This window comes from Pristis pectinata, chromosome 7, assembly GCF_009764475.1.
Source record: "Pristis pectinata isolate sPriPec2 chromosome 7, sPriPec2.1.pri, whole genome shotgun sequence".
Classification (NCBI taxonomy): domain Eukaryota; kingdom Metazoa; phylum Chordata; class Chondrichthyes; order Rhinopristiformes; family Pristidae; genus Pristis; species Pristis pectinata.
In genome coordinates, this window is record NC_067411.1 from 24980563 (window position 1) to 24999645 (window position 19083).

At 40.2% G+C, this 19083-nt stretch overlaps 1 protein-coding gene across 5 annotated transcripts in view; it reads right to left on the reverse strand.

Annotated features, from left to right (window-relative positions):
• Positions 1-15797, reverse strand: part of sv2ca (synaptic vesicle glycoprotein 2Ca) — a 120093-nt gene extending 104296 nt beyond the window's left edge. For all 5 annotated transcript variants that reach the window (XM_052020048.1, XM_052020047.1, XM_052020045.1 and 2 more), the window contains exon 1: positions 15227-15797. In XM_052020048.1, coding sequence (XP_051876008.1) covers positions 15227-15797 — 571 coding nt within the window. The remainder of the gene's footprint in view (positions 1-15226) is intronic.
• Positions 15798-19083: the final 3286 nt, after the last annotated feature.

Below are 19083 nucleotides of genomic sequence, written 5' to 3' on the forward strand. Positions count from 1 at the left end.
GAAAAATTCTTTATATGTGTGCGGTTTAATTTCTACCTGCCAATGATAGGCTGCATCATGCAGTTTTTTTTGTAATTTCATGCACTGATGACTTAAGAGAAAGCTAAATTATATTAGTCTGCAAGAGACTGGTTTCTGATTTATTAACTCCCTTTATCTTGGAAATGCTCAGCCAACTCTTAAATGAGGGTGACCATAACCTGCAGAACCTGGAGTAAAACATTGACGAATTTCTACATCCTGGAGGTCCCCAGTTGGTTTGAACATATTGAAACCAGTGCTTCTTCATTTCAAAGAAAAAGCACAAGCATATAATTAGATTTGGAACATGAATAATCAAGTATTATATTCTAAAATCTTTCATCATGGTATGTAAAGACACATGGCATTAAAAGGGCCTAAACCTTCATTTTAGGTTTCGTCACTAAAATCCTGGCTTGTTTAGAGAAAAAAATTGGGAATTGTGCTGGAGAGGGTGAATTTGTTGAAGTATTCTGCTGTATACTTGCCTGGACTTTGAAAGGTCATAGTCTTAACTATGCAATATGAACAAGGAATTACTAAATCAAGAAATGAAACAAGTTCCTTACACAGAGATCGAAAATTGATAGATTAACAAGATATTTGTTTTTTTTGAGCAACCTTTCATCATCTTCCAACCATCTAAGATCTCTGAGCTCCTTCATTTCTGGAATCTTGCATATCCCTAACATCTTTACTGCACCATTCCAAGTGCCAAGGTTCTAAGCCTTTGAATTGCTGCCCCAAGTGTCTTCACCTTCAGGTTCTTTAGCTCATTAATGAAAACCTATCAATATGACCAATATTTTGGTCATTTGTCATAGAGACATAGTGTTATACAGTGTGGAAACAGGCCTTTCCACCCATCTTGTCCATACCAACCAAGCTGCCTAACTGAGCTGGTCCCATTTGCCTGCATTTGGCCCAAACCCCTCTAAACCTTTCCTCAACACAAGAAATTCTCCAGATACTGGAATCTGGAGCAATACACAAAAGGTGCTGGAGGAACTCAGCAGGTCAGGTAGCACCCATGGAGGGAAATAAATAGTCGACATTTCTTACCTTTCCTACCCATGTAGCTGTCCTACCCATGTACCTGTCAGTGTCTTTTAAATATTGTAATTGTACCCACCTCTACCATTTCCCCTGGCAGCTCATTCCATATGCCCACCATCATCCTCTCTGTGAAATAATTGCCCCTCAGGACCCACTTAAATCTTTCCCGTCTCACCTTAAAATATGCTCTCTAGTTTTACACAAAATGCTGGCTCCCCTCCCCTGGAAAAAGACTGTGACCATTCATCTTATCCATACTCCGCATGATTTTATATAAGGTACTGTATACGGTTTTGTATAAGGTCACCCCTCAGCCTCCTATGCACAAGGGAAAAAAAGCCCCAGTCTATCCAGCCTCTCCTTTTAACTCATGCCTTCCCATCCTGGTAACATCCTTGTGACTACTTTTCTGTACCCTTTCCTGTTTAATGATATCCTTCCTATCACAAGGTGACCAGAACTGCACAAAATGTCCTTTTAACTTATTGTGGCTGTCAGGTTTTGATGTGGCTCCTCTGCATTGCCTTGGAATGTTTTATTCTGGTAAATGGTGTATACTTGCAAATTGTCTATAGTTCAAGGTCTCTATGGTATTACTCTTGGGAAAATCTGAGTTGTAGTTCTTAAAAGTACATGGGCAAATGAACGAATGAAAAACTGTAGCATCATAAATATTTCCTTATTTATATTATCCTCCAGGTACTTCTATTGTTGTTACTACTGTCAGTTCCCAGGTACTAACCAGATCTTCAAATAAGTCTTTAAAGTATTAAGTGGATTGTTGAAAAACCTTTTCGGAAGTAAGTTGAGAAGTAACATATTTTGCCTGACTTACAGGTATTGAGAGAGAGAATAATATTTAATCCAAAAGAGTAACATTTTATCTGTAAAATACAACAGCAATTTTCTGACAAAATAGAAAAGCCAGCAATAATTCATGATATTTGATGACTCCGGCAAAATAACAGGAAAATGCTAAATTTTACTGTCACAAGTTGAGTACCCAGTGGAAAAAGACTCTCATTATCAACATGGTACTCAAACACCCCAAAATTATCACGAGATTCAATTAGAACCCACTAGCAGCAATCTGAATTCTGAATCTTGCAAAACAATTCTGTTGTAATCCAGAGTAGACCTATGCGGCAGGACACATATTTAATGGATTCTGAGGTCAAATTCAAATTTGCACAATGAATGTATTTTGTAAACATAAAGTCTCTGGTTGCAGCACCAAGCTGCAAATTTGAACATGACAACAGTTTCCCAATTAGCTACATGCTGAGGAAGTGAGTGCAGCAAATATTTGGAGGGATTAAGTAGGGATGGAACATTTAGGAACTCGGGAGTTTTGATTTTCTGCAAACTCTCATAAATCTTCTTTCCTTTGATGAATTGACAATACACACCCATTATCTATGTTTTGGAGTCTCCACACCAAGCTTCTGATAAATCAATTTAACTACAGTTTCTGTTTGTGTGATAATGGCGTAAATATGCTCTCATTATTTAAATTCATGGAATTTAATCTGCGGAATTGATACCCACAAGTGTACAAAAGGCTGAAAAACAGGATGATGCTGGAGGAACTCAGCAGGCCAGGCAGCATCCGTGGAGAAAAACAGGCAGTCAATGTTTCAGGTCAGGACCCTACTTCAGGACTGAAGATAGGAAAAGAGGAAGCCCAATATATAGGAGGGAAAAGCAGAGCCATGATAGGTGGACAAAAGAGGGGAGGCGGGGTGGGCACAAGGTGGTGGTAGGTAGATGCAGGTAAGAGATAATGATAGGCAGGTGTGGGGGAGGAGGGGAGAGCAGATCCACCGGGGGATGGGTAAAAGGTAAGAAGAGAGAGGAAAAGAAGGCTAGGAAAGGGAAGAAGAGAAGAAGCATGGTGGAGGTGGGGTGGGGGGGGGGGGGGATTACCTAAACTGGGAGAATTCAATATTCATACCATTAGGCTGCAAGGTTCCAAGACAGAAAATGTGGCTTATTGTTGGATTTTCACAGCTGCAGAAAACCTACCCTAATAAACTCCCCAGTATTCATTCATCCTAATAAGGCATTGTCTTGCTGTGTTACACGGAGAGAAGTGGAGGAATCACAGGTTCCAGTGCCAGTTCTGCCTCTTCATATCTTACTGATGAGTCAGATCTGCTAGAGTATTGGAGTCTTTCCTGTCTCACATGTGTAGAGTCTACAAAACTGAACTGACTTTGCTGTAACTTTCCATCTTCCAAGTATGTCTATCACGAAGTGATCCCAAAAGCCTGAATTTATCACCTCACCAAGGTCAGTACTTGCTAATTGGCTATTAAACAATGGTGATTGAAATTTTTGTAGGTGGAAAACAAGTACCAGAAATTCTACACAGCATGGTCAATGGCACAGTTCCCATACTCAGCTCAACAGTGCTTCCAACAATTTTCCCTGCAGAAATCAGAAGGGTGCCAGCCCTAAAATTCACATTGCTCACTGCAGCCAGACAGCAATAACACACACAGCAGCTACCATGGAGGAGAGAGGGGCTCAGTGTGAGAGGAGACAACTCCTATATTTCGTGAAAGGACCTTGGAACTTTTCATACAATGTAATGAACATATGGGCAAAGAACGTGAAAAAATAAGAGCAGGTATAAACCATCCAGCCCTTCAAGTCTGCTCTGTCATGCATCAAGATCATGGCTAATCTTCTTTCCTCAGCATTGTTCTCCAGCACTGTCTCCATATCACTTGATTCCTTTAAATGCCCAGGAATCTATCAATCTTGGTTTTGAATGAACATATCTACTGAACTTACATAACCTTCTAGCCCCCTGTCAGAAGTGTAACCTCCCAACTTTTCTATTCAGTTATCCACCCTCTGAGTAAATACATTTCTCCTTATCTCAAACTGAAATTGTTACCTCCTACACCATGAGCTTTTATCTTTCTCAATAACCTCACTTTGTGAATTGCCTTATGGAAGTCTATGTATAGAATCATCCACTTCCTTATATCCACAACACATGTTATTTCTTCAAAGGACTCCAATGAATTGGTTGAACAAGATTCCCCTTTCACAAATTTTTTTGACTTTGCCTGATTGCCTTGAATTTTTCTAAATGCCATGCTATGACATCTTTAATAATAGCTTCCAACTCTTTTTCCATTGGCAAATGTTAAGCTACCTGGTCATTAATTTCTTGTTTTCTATTTCCTTTCCTTTCTGAATAAAAAAATTGCATTTGCTATTTTCCAATTTAACAGAACCTTCCCTGAACCTAGAGAATTTTCGGAAATTAAAGCAAATCTAGAGTTAGGCTGACAAACCTCTGGGTGCTGATGGACTTCATCACTTTTCAAAAACTTTGGTCAAATTGGTAGGTTTTTATGAATGAGCTAAAGAAACTGAAAGTGAAGACATTTAGGGCAGCATTTCAAGGGCTTAGAACCTTGGCACTTGGTACGTGCAGCAAAGATGTTAGGGATATGCAAGAGTTCAGAAATGAAGGAGCTCAGAGATCTTAGATGGTTGGAAGATGATGAAAGGTTGTTCAAAAGAAAACAGACCGCTATCTCTATCTCACTAGCCATTTCTTTTAATATCTTCTGATGAAGTCCATCAGCACCCAAAGGTTTGTCAGTCTAGAGATCCAACAAAGTGCTCAGTACCACTTCCTTAATGATTATAATTTTCCCGAGTTCCTCCTTTCCTTCTAATTCCTCATTTACAGTTGTTACTAATATCATCTAAAGTGAAGTCTGATGCAAAATACCTGTTTCATTTATCTGTCACCTGCTTGGTTTCCATTATTAATTCCCCAGAATCATTTCCTGTAGGACTAACTCTCACTTTGCTAACTCTCCTCTTTTTGAATACCTGTTGAAATTCTTTCTATCATTTTTATATTACTAGCTAGCTTTATCTCATATTCTATATTTTTCCTTCCTTATTAATCTTTTTGTCCTTTTTTGCTGTTTTCTATATTCTATTCAGTCTTTTGACCTGCCACCCATCTTTCCACAATTATCTGCTTTTTCTTTATGTGTGATACTACTTTTAAATATGTTTGGTTAACCACGGAAGGTGGGTCCACCCATTAGAATTTTTCTTCCTTATTCTATGCATTTTTAATGATCCCCTTAAATGTCTGTTATTCTATCTCAATGGTCCAATTTCTTAATCTAATTTGCCAGTTCAATTTAGCTAGCTGTTTTCACTCCCTCATACTTGCACTTACTAAAGTTTAAAATACTTGTCTTGGACCCATTCTTGTCTGTCTGTCTGTCTCTCTCAAACAGAATGGAAAATTCAATCAGTTATTGTTCACTGCTATCTAGGAGTACTTATATATTGGGTATATTAATTAATCCCATCTTGTTAAACAGGTTAGTATAGTATAGTTAGTATAGCTCTCTGGTTGGCTCCAGAACATGTTGTCTGAAGAAACTATCCCAAAGCAATTCTATGAACTCCTCATTTTGGTTTCTTTTGCCCATCTGATTTTTCCAGTCTAGATGCAGATTAAAATCCCCCATGAAATAATTATATGAAAAAATTGTTATTATTGCCACACCTTTCTGACAAGCTCCCATTACTTCTTCATTTGTACTCTTGTTCTAAAGTGTGATTAATGTTTGAGGGCCTGCATGCCACTCTCACAAGTGAATTCTTGTCTTTATTATTTCTTAACTCCATCCAAACCATTTCTAAGCCCTGGCTTCCTGAACTTGGGTCATCTCTCTCTACTTTCTAAAATGATCGTTAATTATCCGAGCCACTCCACCACCTTATCCTTAGTCTCCTCTCATAGAATCAGAGTCATAGAGTTATACAGCACAGAAGCAGGCCCTTCAGCCCAACTTGTCAATGCTGACCAAGGCGCCTACATAAGCTAGTCCCATTTGCCCGTGTTTGACCCATACCCCTTTAAACCTTTCCTATCCATGCACCTGTCCAAATGTGTTTTAAATATTGTAATTGTACCTGCCCCTACCACTTTCTCTGGCAGCTCATTCCATATACCCACCACCCTCTGTGTGAAAAAGTAATCCGTCAGATCCCCTTTGAATCTTTCCCCTTTCAACTTAAACCAATGGCCTCTAGTTTTAGTTACCTCTATCCTGGGAAAAATCCTTTAACCATCTACCCTATCTATGCCCTCATAATTTTATAAACCTCTATAAGGTCACCCCTCAGCCTCCTTCACTCCAGGGTAAACAGTCCCAGCCTATCCAGTCTCTCCTTATAGCTCAAACCCTCCAGTCCTGGCAACATCCTTGTGAATATTTTCTGCATCCTCTTTATCTTAATCACATCCTTCCTGTAGCATGGTGACTAGACTTGCTCCTTCCTAAATTTCATATCCCTTCAATATTCAGGTCCCAATCTATGTATTCTTACAGCCATATCTCTATGTTGGCTGTCATATCATACTTATTTATTTCTATTTGTGCTCTCAATTCATCTGTTTTGTTTTCAGTGCTACATGCATTCGGATAAGAGCTGTCAGTTTTGTCCTTTTATTATTTTTAACCTCTAGCCTTATCTACTGATTTAATCTTAGATTTGTACTCTCTATCCTTTCCTGTCACAGCCTGTTTATCATTTCCCATACTAATGCCTTTCTTTCTAGCCTTGTCTCTACTCCTTGACCTAGCACATCTTTAGAACTTTGATCTTTTGCCGTCACTACTTCGTAATGATCTATCAGCAGTGATAAATGCCAGGGGCAAGGGAAGTGCTCGATACTGGAGGGGTGGGGTGGAATGGGAGGGGGTGCAGTTGCTCAGACAACCACAGGAAGAGCCTAATAGCCTTCACCAGATTTGAGAATCCCCACTCACCACAGCAATACACAAATAATTTTTATGTCCTCGTAAAAGCTGTCAGAGTGAGCCGCATGCAGACAATCAAGCAAGCCATTTCAGTAATTGGATCAGGGATGCATTTATCAATGTCTTGTAATCAGTTCAGATGGACCAGCACAGAAGAATGCGAGGGATGGTCTGGGTTCCCCCATCCAATTATTGGACACAATGTTATTGGCAACATTGGAGTCTGGAGAGGGTCACTTAGTGTGCTCTGGGAACTTTGATTTTGCCAACTCATTATCAGAGGTATTTCTCTATCGGAGAGTCCCATGTTTCCCCTTTGAACAATACCTGCCTCCTCTGCTCCGTGGCTGCTGAGCAGGACATCCTTCCACTTCCCCCTGCTTGCCTTGCACCTGCTGCCCTTCATGCTCTGCCTCACTGCCCTCTGCCTCTGGTTCTCATTGCTGCTGCTCCTCCGGCTCTGGCTGCTGTCCTTGAATTGCTAGGTCGAGCAGTATGCAGCACACAATGGTGAGGTCTCTGCACCTGCTGAGCAAATTCTGGAGGGCTCCCTCAGACCAATGCAAATATGAGATCTCATTTTAGAGGTCCAATGGTGCTTTCCACAGTGGTTCTCATACCTGTGTGGCTCTCGTTCTTATTGCTGTTCAGCTGCTGTGTTGTGAGGAGCTAAGGAAAGAGAGGATAGTTTTGATCCCCAGGATCCATTCCCCTGGGCAGTGTTGGCCACTGAAAATGCCCAGCTATGTGACCTCCTGAGGAAAAAGGCATCATGTGCACTCCCCCAAAACAGGAGAATCTTCTGATGAAGCCCAACCACCTGCACATTGAGGGAATGGGAACCACTTCTGTTGACGAAAGAGTCTGGGTTCTTCAAGAGCACTTGGTGCGGTCAATGATTGCCTGCACTTGTGGCATACCACAGTTATGCCGGCAAATACCAGTGCCTGAGATGCTACCTAAACCTAAGAGAGATGAAAGCATTTCTCCAGAATGCAGGGCCTGGGGACTTCTCTGATACAGAGTGAACAAAAAAAAAAATGGGAGATATGGCAGAGATCTGCTGTGGCCATTTGGAAAGATCTTGAAGTGAAGAAGTTGAGAGTTAAGGTGACCTTGACTTTCACAGAAAGATCCCAGTCGTGGCAGCATGATCAAAGGTCTTCCCACAACATTTTCTGTGTCTCAGCCTTGGAAAACAGGAGCTTGCAAATACATTACTCATCAGAGAAGTCCAGCTGCGATGTGGTGAAGACTCCTTTGGAAGTCCTGATGCAGGGTTTCGACCTTAAACAATCCTTGCCTTCCACAGATACTGTTCAACCTGCTGAGTTCCTCCAGCAGATTTTTGTTGCTCCAGATTCCAGCATCTGCAGTCTCTTGTGTCTCCTTTGGACGTAGCTCTTTGTTGAAAGGCAAGCCTTTGCTTCCTGACCAAGGTATCCCGACTCACTCTGACTGGGCCAATCACTGAGTGCTGCCAGCTGTGTCTCTATTGAGGCACCCATTGTAGGAGCATCTCAGCAACTTGTTACTTGGAGAAAATACTCTGTGGTAGTTTTAACACTCTTTGTATTCTTTGAAGGTGCCTGAATAGCCTGCAATCAGTTCAGAAGCTGCCCAATCAGGTCTCCCAATGTTGACAAGGTGCCCCTTTAAATAGCAAGAAAAGCAACGATCCAGTACAATGTACTGAAACAGTTCCAGGACAGACATAGATTGTACCATTTAGATCCAATTTATGTTGGGAAAGTGGGAAATTTGAGTTGCCTGACTGGTGACGTAATTGCCTGCATTGCTGATGCCAGGAAAATGTCAAATGTCCCAACACGGATTGCAAATGTAACTACCTGGTCCAATATCATGATGAAAAATGACTTCATCGGAAAATGATTGCTAGTGTGATCTACCCTGGGTAAAAGCAACTTTTGCAAAATTAGCACCTAGAACAGATGCCAGTCTATTCAATTTCCAGACAATGGCTTTTAATTAAAACTCCTGATAGTGTGAAGGACTTCCGTTTATAAAATGTCTTTTAGATCTTCAGGACATCCTCAACTATTTGCAGCCAAATATGGACTGTTGTAATGTAAGCAAGTGCAGCAATCTACTTGCAGAAAGCAAGTGCCACAAACTACAATGAGATTAATTGTCAGTTAGTCAGCTTTAGTGTTATAAGTTAAGAAATGATGCAGAAAATTCTGACACACAAGACTGCAGATGCTGGAACCTGGAGCAAGAAAAGTACTGGAGGAACTCAATGGGTTAGGCAGCATCTGTGAAGGGAATTAGACAGTCAATGTTTTGAGGTGAGACACTTCACTGAAAATTCTATCCTCCTTCAGGGTGAAGGTTTTGTCCTTTAACCCCCACTTGAATAAGTAACCAGTGCCTTGCTTTAGCACCACATTTAAAAGGCAATGGAAGACTCTCTCAGTGCTGCAATAAAGTCCCATCTTAGATTACGCATTCCCCAGAAATACTGTTTTCATAAAGTGTTCCCTAATCCTGTGTTAGAATAAATTGGTTTGATTGTATCTCTTGGCCAGGAATACAGCTAAGCAACTTCTATCAATTGATTTTAATGGCTGTCCCTTATAAGCATCTATGACTTTGGTGGGAAACAGTGTCTGATTGATAAAAAAAATCAGTGTTTGGTTCCTACACAAGGTCATTCCTCTGGGTCGTGGGAGGAGAGGAGGAGAGGAACCCTTGGAGTAAGGAAGCCTCAAGATTAAACTATTCTTTCTCTCTCTCTCTCTCCCTCTTACACACACACACACACAACCCCACACACACACACACACACACACACACACACACACACACACACACACACACACACACACATGAACCTGAGAAACACATGGGAAATACAGGGAGTTCTGACAGATAAGTCTATACTTTATGAAAATCTGTCAACAAGACATTGTTACTACAGGTTCAGAACTCACTGATAAGTGCTGGCAGTTGCATGATGAACTGCCTCTATTAACCTTCAAGATTTAGTCACAAATTTCTTGAATTCCCCAGCAGTTAGAGTCATAGAGTCATACACTACAGAACGCTGATGGTAGGTAGTCTGCCTGCCAAACCAGTATCATTTAGACCTGACACAAGAACACTAAATTTATTCAATTGATTGGAGAGGAATGGTTGGGAAGTAGAAAGGTAGGCATAAGGCAACCTACCTTTTTATTTAATTGTGTTTTGTTTAATGTTTTTAATTCAGTGTTTTAAATGTTTTCAAGTAATTTAGATTTCCTTTATTTTTCTTTTTTTCAAAAAAATTGTTTAATTGATTTTTTAATAGTTTTTAAAGCTTCTGAATAAGGGGACATCCACAAGTGGGTGGATGTTCCCTTCGGAATAAAGGGATATCCACGAGTGGGTGGAGGTTCCCTTTGGAATAAAGGGATACCCACAAGTGGGTGGATGTTCCCTTTGGAATAAAGGGATATCCACGAGTGGGTGGATGTTCCCTTTGGAATAACGGGATATCCACGAGCATTCAAAACACTTGATAACTTTGAGAGCCGAAAAACACCATGGGCATGTTGTGGGCACATCTTGTTCTGGCCAACAATTTGACTGTATCACTTTGTGCATCAGCATTTAGGACAACATTAGGTGTTTGTGCACAGTGTGTGCAAGTATATTAATTTGACCATGTCAGATTCATAGAGTAGACATCAATACAGTCAATTCCAGTTTTTGTGCTTCACTCTTCCAATCACTTCCAGACTCTTTCAAATAACTCAACTGTTTTTTTCCTGTTTTTCTACTTTCTTTCAAATCACAGGATCTACTATCTGTTGTGTGCTGTGCCCCCAAGTACATATGACCTTTACATTTGAATGCAAGAGCCATGGGGACGGCATGACATGAATAGCCTCTGGAAGTACTAATCCTACTCCTGAAACAGTTGCCACCTTCCAATCTGTAGGCACCGCTCTAGAATCTATGGAATTTTGGAAGATGGTAACTGGTGCATTTACTATTTTCATCGCCACTTCCTTGAAAATCCATGGATGCATCAGGTCCTGGAGATTCATTGCCTTTCAATCCCATTAATTTCTCCAATTTTGATTTTTTATTAATGCTAAATTCTTTAACCTCCTCATTCATTCCAAACCCAGAGTTCTTCACTGTTTCTAAGAGATTTCCTGTATCTTCATCCATGGAAAGAGACACAAAATATTTGTTTAATTTCCCTGCCTTTTCTGTACCCACTAATACAATTTGCCAGTCTCAGTCTGTAAAAGACCCGCATTAACTTTTGCTAATATTTTCCTTGCTCTATATGTTATATATAACATATCTAGAGAAGCTTTTATAATCCATATTCTACTTTCCCCTCCCTTATCACTGCCTTGAACTCCATTGCTAAATTCTCAAATTTTCTCAATCCTCGGGCTTACTGTTCTTTTTGCCAAAATCATAAGTCTTTCCCCATGAATCTCACACTAACTTTAACTTCTCTTGGTAGCCATTGATGGGTCATCTTTCCTGTTTTTTTTGCCTTAAAGGGATATATATATTACATGAAGCTTTTGTATTAATTCTTTAAATTGTTTGTTTACTGTGACAGCTTTTAATGTAGTTTCCTGGTCTACCATATCAAAATCATGCCTTATGCCTTTGTTATTTTAAGACTCTGGTTTCAGATTGAACTAAATCAGTTTCAGCTTCTCAAAATTCTATCATATTAAGATCAGCATTTCCCAAAGACCTCTTAAATACCAGACCCCTTCTCTTTATATAACATTAAATCTCAAATAGCCTGTTCCCATGTCAGTCCGTCATATGTCTGTGTATGTTGTCCCCTCCTCATAGACTAATTATCATGGTCCATTTTTCTACCCTGCTCTATTGCTTTGTCCTTTCACGTTAACCTAAAGTTTCCTCTCACCAGAAGCACACTGCAACCTCTCCCACCACCCCATCCACACTTTCCCCATACCCCCAACTATTTAGTTTTACAGCCATATCTACAGCCATTGTTATTCAATCCACTGGGACACTGTTCCCTGCCCAATTCAAATGAAAATTATCCCAACAGGCAGCTGGCCAAATGCCAGCAGCTGTGAGAAATAGCAGCAGTTCGACAGAGAACACTGCACTGAAACTAATGTCTCTGCAACATTGCACAAGGAAGCCCAACAGTTTTGTTCTGTGAACCTTATAACTTGTAGATCTTGATCTTTATTTGATTTCCATAGACTTGCTAGACTCCCAATGCTCTTTCAGTGCCAATGAAAAATAATAAGGCTGTTGCTAGCCCACAAGAGGAATACAAGTTGCTGACAGCATGTTCACTCTTTCACTAGATACAGCCACAGTCCAGACCTCATTTACACATTTGGGGGCTGCCACCATAATAGACATCTGCAGTATTTCTTCTACGTAAGCTATTAGATTAGTCAATGGAATGTCTCTTCCTGGCACTCAGCATTATCCACATCTATTGTACCTTACAGCTCCGTTCTGAATATGATTATTTCAAACACTGAAGTGGATCATTTGCCATGAAGAACATTAAGGGATTGTTATTGCAGGTATATTATGATTAGTGGGTGAATTCCCTTTGAGTTTGACAACATTGGACTTGCAGTTCATATGATTTCAATAGTTGGCCAGATATTTAACAAAGTTTAATTTCCTAATGTTTGAAAATTGAAATTCTGGCCAAGAATTTATAGAAAATAAAATAATTAAACTTCTACGGCAGACCCTCAGTCAATGATAACTTGCTTCCACTCAAGTTTTGTGGGTTGTGAGGAGGTGTGGGATCCACAGACTCTGTCACTTGGCAAGGAGGGTGGTGGGTTTTATGGGAGGTGTGTCCTCCTTCTGTTGTTTTCACCAGGTAACAGTATTATAGTCAACTTCCTTTCTGTTAATTTCCTGAGTGAGTTGAATAGTGAGAGCTGATAATATCCCTGAGTGTACTTGCAGAAAGGATTTACCTAGATTGGCTGTAAGGGACATGAATTAACTTCCATACACATAGCCATTAACCCAGAGTACTTTAAGGATTAAAATAGCTTTCAGTTGTGTTAATCAAACTCCCTAGTTCTGTCATGCTCAATTATTCACTACGGTCCAAATCACCCCTCCCCCACGACTTAATCTGCATGCATCGTTAAAGCAAAAATATTAAAATTTAGGGACATTAAGAAAAATATTTTTAATTCTTATTGATTTTAAAAATTTGTAAATGATTAATATATTCTTTCAGATCTTCCCAATCATCAGATTAAATCAGTTTTCATAAGCATTTTAATGTTTGTGTACAGAAGGGCATCATGAAAATGAATAAAGACATTCCTATGCTGCATTTAGTAATTTTATTTACTAGACTTATTAGCTTGTTGGTTTTATTACTGTCACATGTGCCAAGATACAGTGAAAAGCTTTTGTTTGCATGCCATCTAGTCAGATCAAGGTAGTAAAAAGTACATCAAGGTAGTAAAAATAAAATAATGTAGAATATAGTGTTGTAACTATAGAGAAAATGCAGTACAGGTAAACTATAAAGGAAGTGCATACATTGTAGTCTTTATACAAGTAATGTTGTGTCATTATAACAAATCTATTTTATTGAATAGACTACTGAATGCCAGATACCTCAGACCAAAGCATGGATATTAAATTTCCTCCAAGCATAATGTTTGGAGCAGATATCAAGAAAATCACTGGAATTACCTCTTGTGCTCACAAGTAGCATGAATAACACAGCTTCATTAAAAGGATGCTTCTTTCATTAGTAAAAATCACTGAACACCCTTGAATATAACTGTTAATCCAATTATTTATTATGGTTTACTTTCATTGATATAATTATATACATTTCACTGCAACACTAGGAATTCTACATTCTTTATACCCACAGCCATAGTTGTGCCATGTTTGCATTTCTCTTTATAAATGGTGCAAATTACTTGCAGAAATACCCATCAGCTAATTAGGTTTCAAATTAGGTACGTAATGTTCTGTGAACATATGAATCTACTGGCCTTCTCCAGTTACCCTGAGGGCATTGAGAGTCAATCATGAAGTGTGGAACAGGTGTCACATGTACGCCAGACTGAGTAGTGGTGGCAGCTTTCCCTTACTGAAGGACATCAGTGAGCCATGGATTCTGGCAGCTTTAAAGCTTATTTTATCTAGCATGTCAGCACATTGCCAGATTTAATTAATTTAAATGTGCAAATTACCATTGCTGGACTTGAACTCACGATTTCTAGATTCCTTGACTAATGCCATGGCTACTAGGTTGCCACAACCATTGTAATTGTGCAGTAGCCTAATCTATGATGATCACAGATTACAAATCATGGATAGTAAGAAAGGGTGAAAACCCGCAACCGTGAAAACCCAAGGCCCAAAAGTAAAGGATACAGACCCACATAAATAAAAGGAAATGATGACACTTGAACATTTTACAAGATTCAACGAGATCCCAGCAGTTCTTAACCTTTCCAGAGGAATGTCAATGAAAATGAAGTTTATGTCTAAATAGGGCCTAGCTCTAGAACACCATGCACCAGAGACCCTCCCTTGATTTTCCAAGAAAAAGTCACTAAGCCTCCTACATTTCAAAACAAAAGGGCTTGTTTGAAGTTTAGAGATCAGGGTACAATACTAACTTCTGCCACACCACTCCCTGCAGACTGTAGAAATTGTGTTGAGTCCTCCAAAAACCAAGCACATTTCTCTACAACCAACTCTCCTTCCAATCAATCACCAAATGAATGAATAATTCATGATCCTTGTAAATAGCACAAATGAGCTTCCATTCTGCAGTGGATGCTGTTTCCTTGGTGCAAGTTGGACATACAGTGCATCAGTGAGGTCCATTTTGACAATATGAAGTAATTTACTTTTGAATGATTAAATCTTTCAATTATCAACACATTGACGACTTAATTTAACTTAAATTAACTTAATTATACTCAAAAGACAATGCAATACATATCCATAATAACATTAACATTCTATAATTGCAGTCATGGTCAGCATTTGTTTTACCATATTTTGTTGTCTCAAATGTATTCAAGATTGAAAATAACTGGAAATTTCTAAATTTAGCAATATTTTACTTGTTCCCTTTTAAAAAAAATGTATGCATTTTGCTTGACCTCTTGTAATACAGGAAACCAACTACAGAGTTAGAGCAATTTACTATTTTCATCTCAGACATTGATCTCTAACAACTACAAACAATTTACACTTTCATACTTTTGGCAAATCATTCTTTGATGAGAAGGCTGACATCCCTGAAAGAGAAAACATATTGGAATTCAAAGAAATAAAGAGTTACTCACCCAGCCACCCTGTACTGGAATTTTCTACACACATATCCGTCTCGGCACTTGGTAGGACGAACCCCACCACAAACACCTCCACTCCATCAGCCATGAGAGACAACCCTAGCACAAGGAACAGTGCCCACTGGAACCGGCCATGTCCGCACTCCTGAATGATCAGCTCGTATTGTTGCGCCAGCTCTTCTTCATCAGCCCTCCTCTCGGCATCCAGCTCTTCACGGTCCTTGTACTCATCCGAGACAAGTTGTCCGATGGCTACCTGGTTCTCCTTCCTTTGGCCCGTATCTGGGATCCCCTGATACTCCCCTTCATAAATCTCGTCCTCCTCATCATGGCCTTCAGTGGCATCACTTGAACCCTCATCCTCTTGTGGTTCTTCTCCATAAGTCCCTCTGCTATAGTTGTAGCCCTCATCATCTTGAAAATTGGCATAAGCGGTCTTGTTGTATTCATCCTGTGTGTAGTCTGCTCCTACATTGGCTTTCTTTACTGTTTGCTTCTTAACTTCTTTGGCAATGTCTTTGGCGCCCCTCATCAGGGTAGTCCTGTCCCTGTAAGCATCATCCATCCTTCCTCCAATCTTAAATGCTTTCCTCCAGCAAACAGGCTGAACGTGATGATACAGAGAATAAGAACAACTGTCCAAACTTGGAGCCTTGAGTTTGGGGTTCTGGCATTCAGTTTATATCTAATACACACAAAACTTTAGTGATATTAGCACTGGGTTTTCAGTGTTCTCAGCTGGTGATTGGGGATTTTCTGTTGTTACATTCCCATTGTCATCACCTAGCACATCAAAAGAATAGAGAAAACACATCAGGGATAAAACCATGATAGTTAAATTGACTGACTCCAAATGGGGTCTTAGAATGAGCCGAAAAATAGTAATTATTATATTTGTTTGCTTAACAGAAAACACATGTTAATTGAAAAGCATGACATCTTCTTGTGTTCAATTTATCTTTTTATGTGATCTGACAGAATTTCCCTTTTCAACCATGGATGGAAATGGTGTACCTGCAGTAGATGAAAGGAGCTGTCAAGCATCAAGAGGAGCGGCAGCAGCAGGATTCTACTGATTGGATTCAGGGTCTGGTAAGGCAAAAGAAAATGTGAGCATTACATTCATAATTTTCCAGAAACATTCAATATTTTGTAGAATCATGATTTAGGGTGAATTTTATAGAGCATCCCCTGTAAGATATCTTGCCAAAAAAAAACTCTCAACACAAATGACACTTGGAAGACTTTCGATTGTCATGGTTAGTCTTTGATTTGTCAGTGGTGCAGAACTTGGATCGATTCCTGACAGAGTTGATGGAAATTAATGGTGATTAATTTCCCAATATAAGGGTGCTAGCTGTTTCCATATTCCCTTATGACATAGTAGAAGGCCATTCAGTTCACTGACTCTATGCCAGTTAACAGAGCAACCTCATTCCTTTCCTCCCCAATCTTGATGTTGCCACCCTGATCAGGCACAATTAAAGCATACATCAGGCAGGGTTCAAGATCAAGGTGGTGGGTGCACCTTCTTCCTGGAGGAGTAAACCAGAAGAAGAAAGCCATCTTCATGCAGTGAGCTTCACCTCTGAGAGCAAGCTGGTCTAGTGTCTCATGGTTCCCCTTGCCAAATTAGTGAGCATCATATGATCCTGCACCTCACTCTAACACAGAACCAACACACTGCAGTCCATCTGTCCCATCTGGAAGCTTCAGGTGAAGTCAAGGATTTCCACTTCAACTGTGAAAAATCCTGACTCGATAAGGAAATCAATTGATCTAGGGAAGACTCACTCCAATGTGATCCTTCTCTTGACAAGATGCTTGTCATAATGAGCACACTGTTTTGACAGAGGAATAAACACAAGATGTCACAACAACACCACTGATCCAAGCATTGGCATCTCTGAGATCATATCATCATCTGGGTGGGGGACCACAAAGATATGTGCATTCTGCACTTGTCCACAGAAAATTGTCTCCATCCTGTTTGCTCCATGATAGAATACAAGCCACATACTACCAATGGGTCTTCAACAGAACCAATCTCAGTGAAGACCAGTATCAAACAGGGCTGCATCATTGTCCCGCTTTCCTCAATCAACTCTTGACCTCACAATCTATCTCGTCATGGCCTTGCACCTTATTGTCTGCCTACACTGCACTTTCTCGGTAACTTTATTCTGCATGTTGCTGTTGTTTTACCTTGTACTACCTCAAAGCACTATTGTAATTAATTGATCTGCATGGATGGATGGTATGCAAGATAAGTTTTTCACTGTGCCTCAGTACATGTGACAACAATACACCAATTTACTAATTTACCAATTTACTTTCTCACTGCAACATTACACCACACTTCCAATACATTTCCCTCAGGAGAGAGGTCCTAATCTTCAGAGCTATTGGGAAACTATTCAACCTATGGCAACAATACTCCATAAGCAAGATCACACAACTTCAGTACAGGAGGCTGCAGTATCAGAATGTGAATGTGTTTGTGACACTTGGAGGTTAAGCTCCACGACATCAGCAGTTCATTCACCAAAATATATGAGAGGATGGACCTTGCAATCTACCTTTGCAAGACAAGGACCCTCTTCCAGGCTGCCAGTTGCTGCATCATACTCCCCTCTGAAAACAGAGTTTTATCTTGAGACCCTGGAAAAAAAGGACCACTTCTCATAGCCCACAAACCACTTGCTGGCAAAGGGAGAAATTGGTGATGAATTTCACCAATGCCATCACAGCCTTTGGTCAATTGAAGAAGGGTATTTGAAGGTCAAGATGTGGCACAAAACCCAATCTTCTGGGCAGCAGTAATCCTTACCCTGCTATCTGCTTTTGTGACTTGGACTACCTTGAGCAAACATCTCAAGAAAAATACCGCCAATCCCATCTCTGCAAAATCCACCAAGTTCACAAACAGGACAAGTGAACCAGCATCAGTGTCCTCCCCCAGGTCAACATCCCCAACACCAGGTACATAGTTACTCTCAGTTAGTTATATTGGGCTGGCCATATCAGTCACACGCCCAACACCAGACTCCTGAAATAGGCATTCTTTTCTGAACTCCATCATACAAAAAGGTTATTAGGCAGAAAAAGAAAAATATTCAAGGATGTGCTCAAAACTGTGACTGCTGAACACTCAGAGGAGAAGGAGCACTTGAGATGATATTGAGACCTCAAAGCCATACATCAGGGACACACTGGAACCCTGTGTGTGTGGATGGGGCAGATGACCTCATACTGGCCTCAAGAACCACCTCAGGACCCTCGAAACTGGAGTGGAAGTAAGATATCCGTGATCCTGAGGGACTGGCTAAGAAGAAGTAGGAAAGATGATTCACAAGTTTGCAGATAACACAAAAATTGGTGATGGTGTGGATAGTGAAGAAGGTTACCTAAGGCTGCGGGAGGATATAGATCAGTTGGAAAGTTACATGGACCGTTGGCAGATAGAATTTAATTCCAACAAGTGTGAGGTGTTGCATTTTGTAAAGTCAGATAGGGATAGGATATATGGAGTCACAGAGTCAGAGTAATACAGCACGGAAAGAGGTCCTTTGGTCCAACTCATCCATGCGGACCATGGTGCCCACCAGACTAGTGCCATATGCTGGCTTTTGACCCAGATCCCTCTAAACCCCTCCTATCCACATACTATCCAGATGTCTTTTAAATGTTGTTATTATGAAGCTTATTGGACACATCTCTCTGCAATGGGACTGGAAACTAGACAACTCAGAGACTAAAGTGTTACCAACTGAGCTACAGACAAGCATATAAATGACAATGGCAGGTGTCACACTGGAGCATCTGGGCGTATTTACATTCCAGAAATGTTC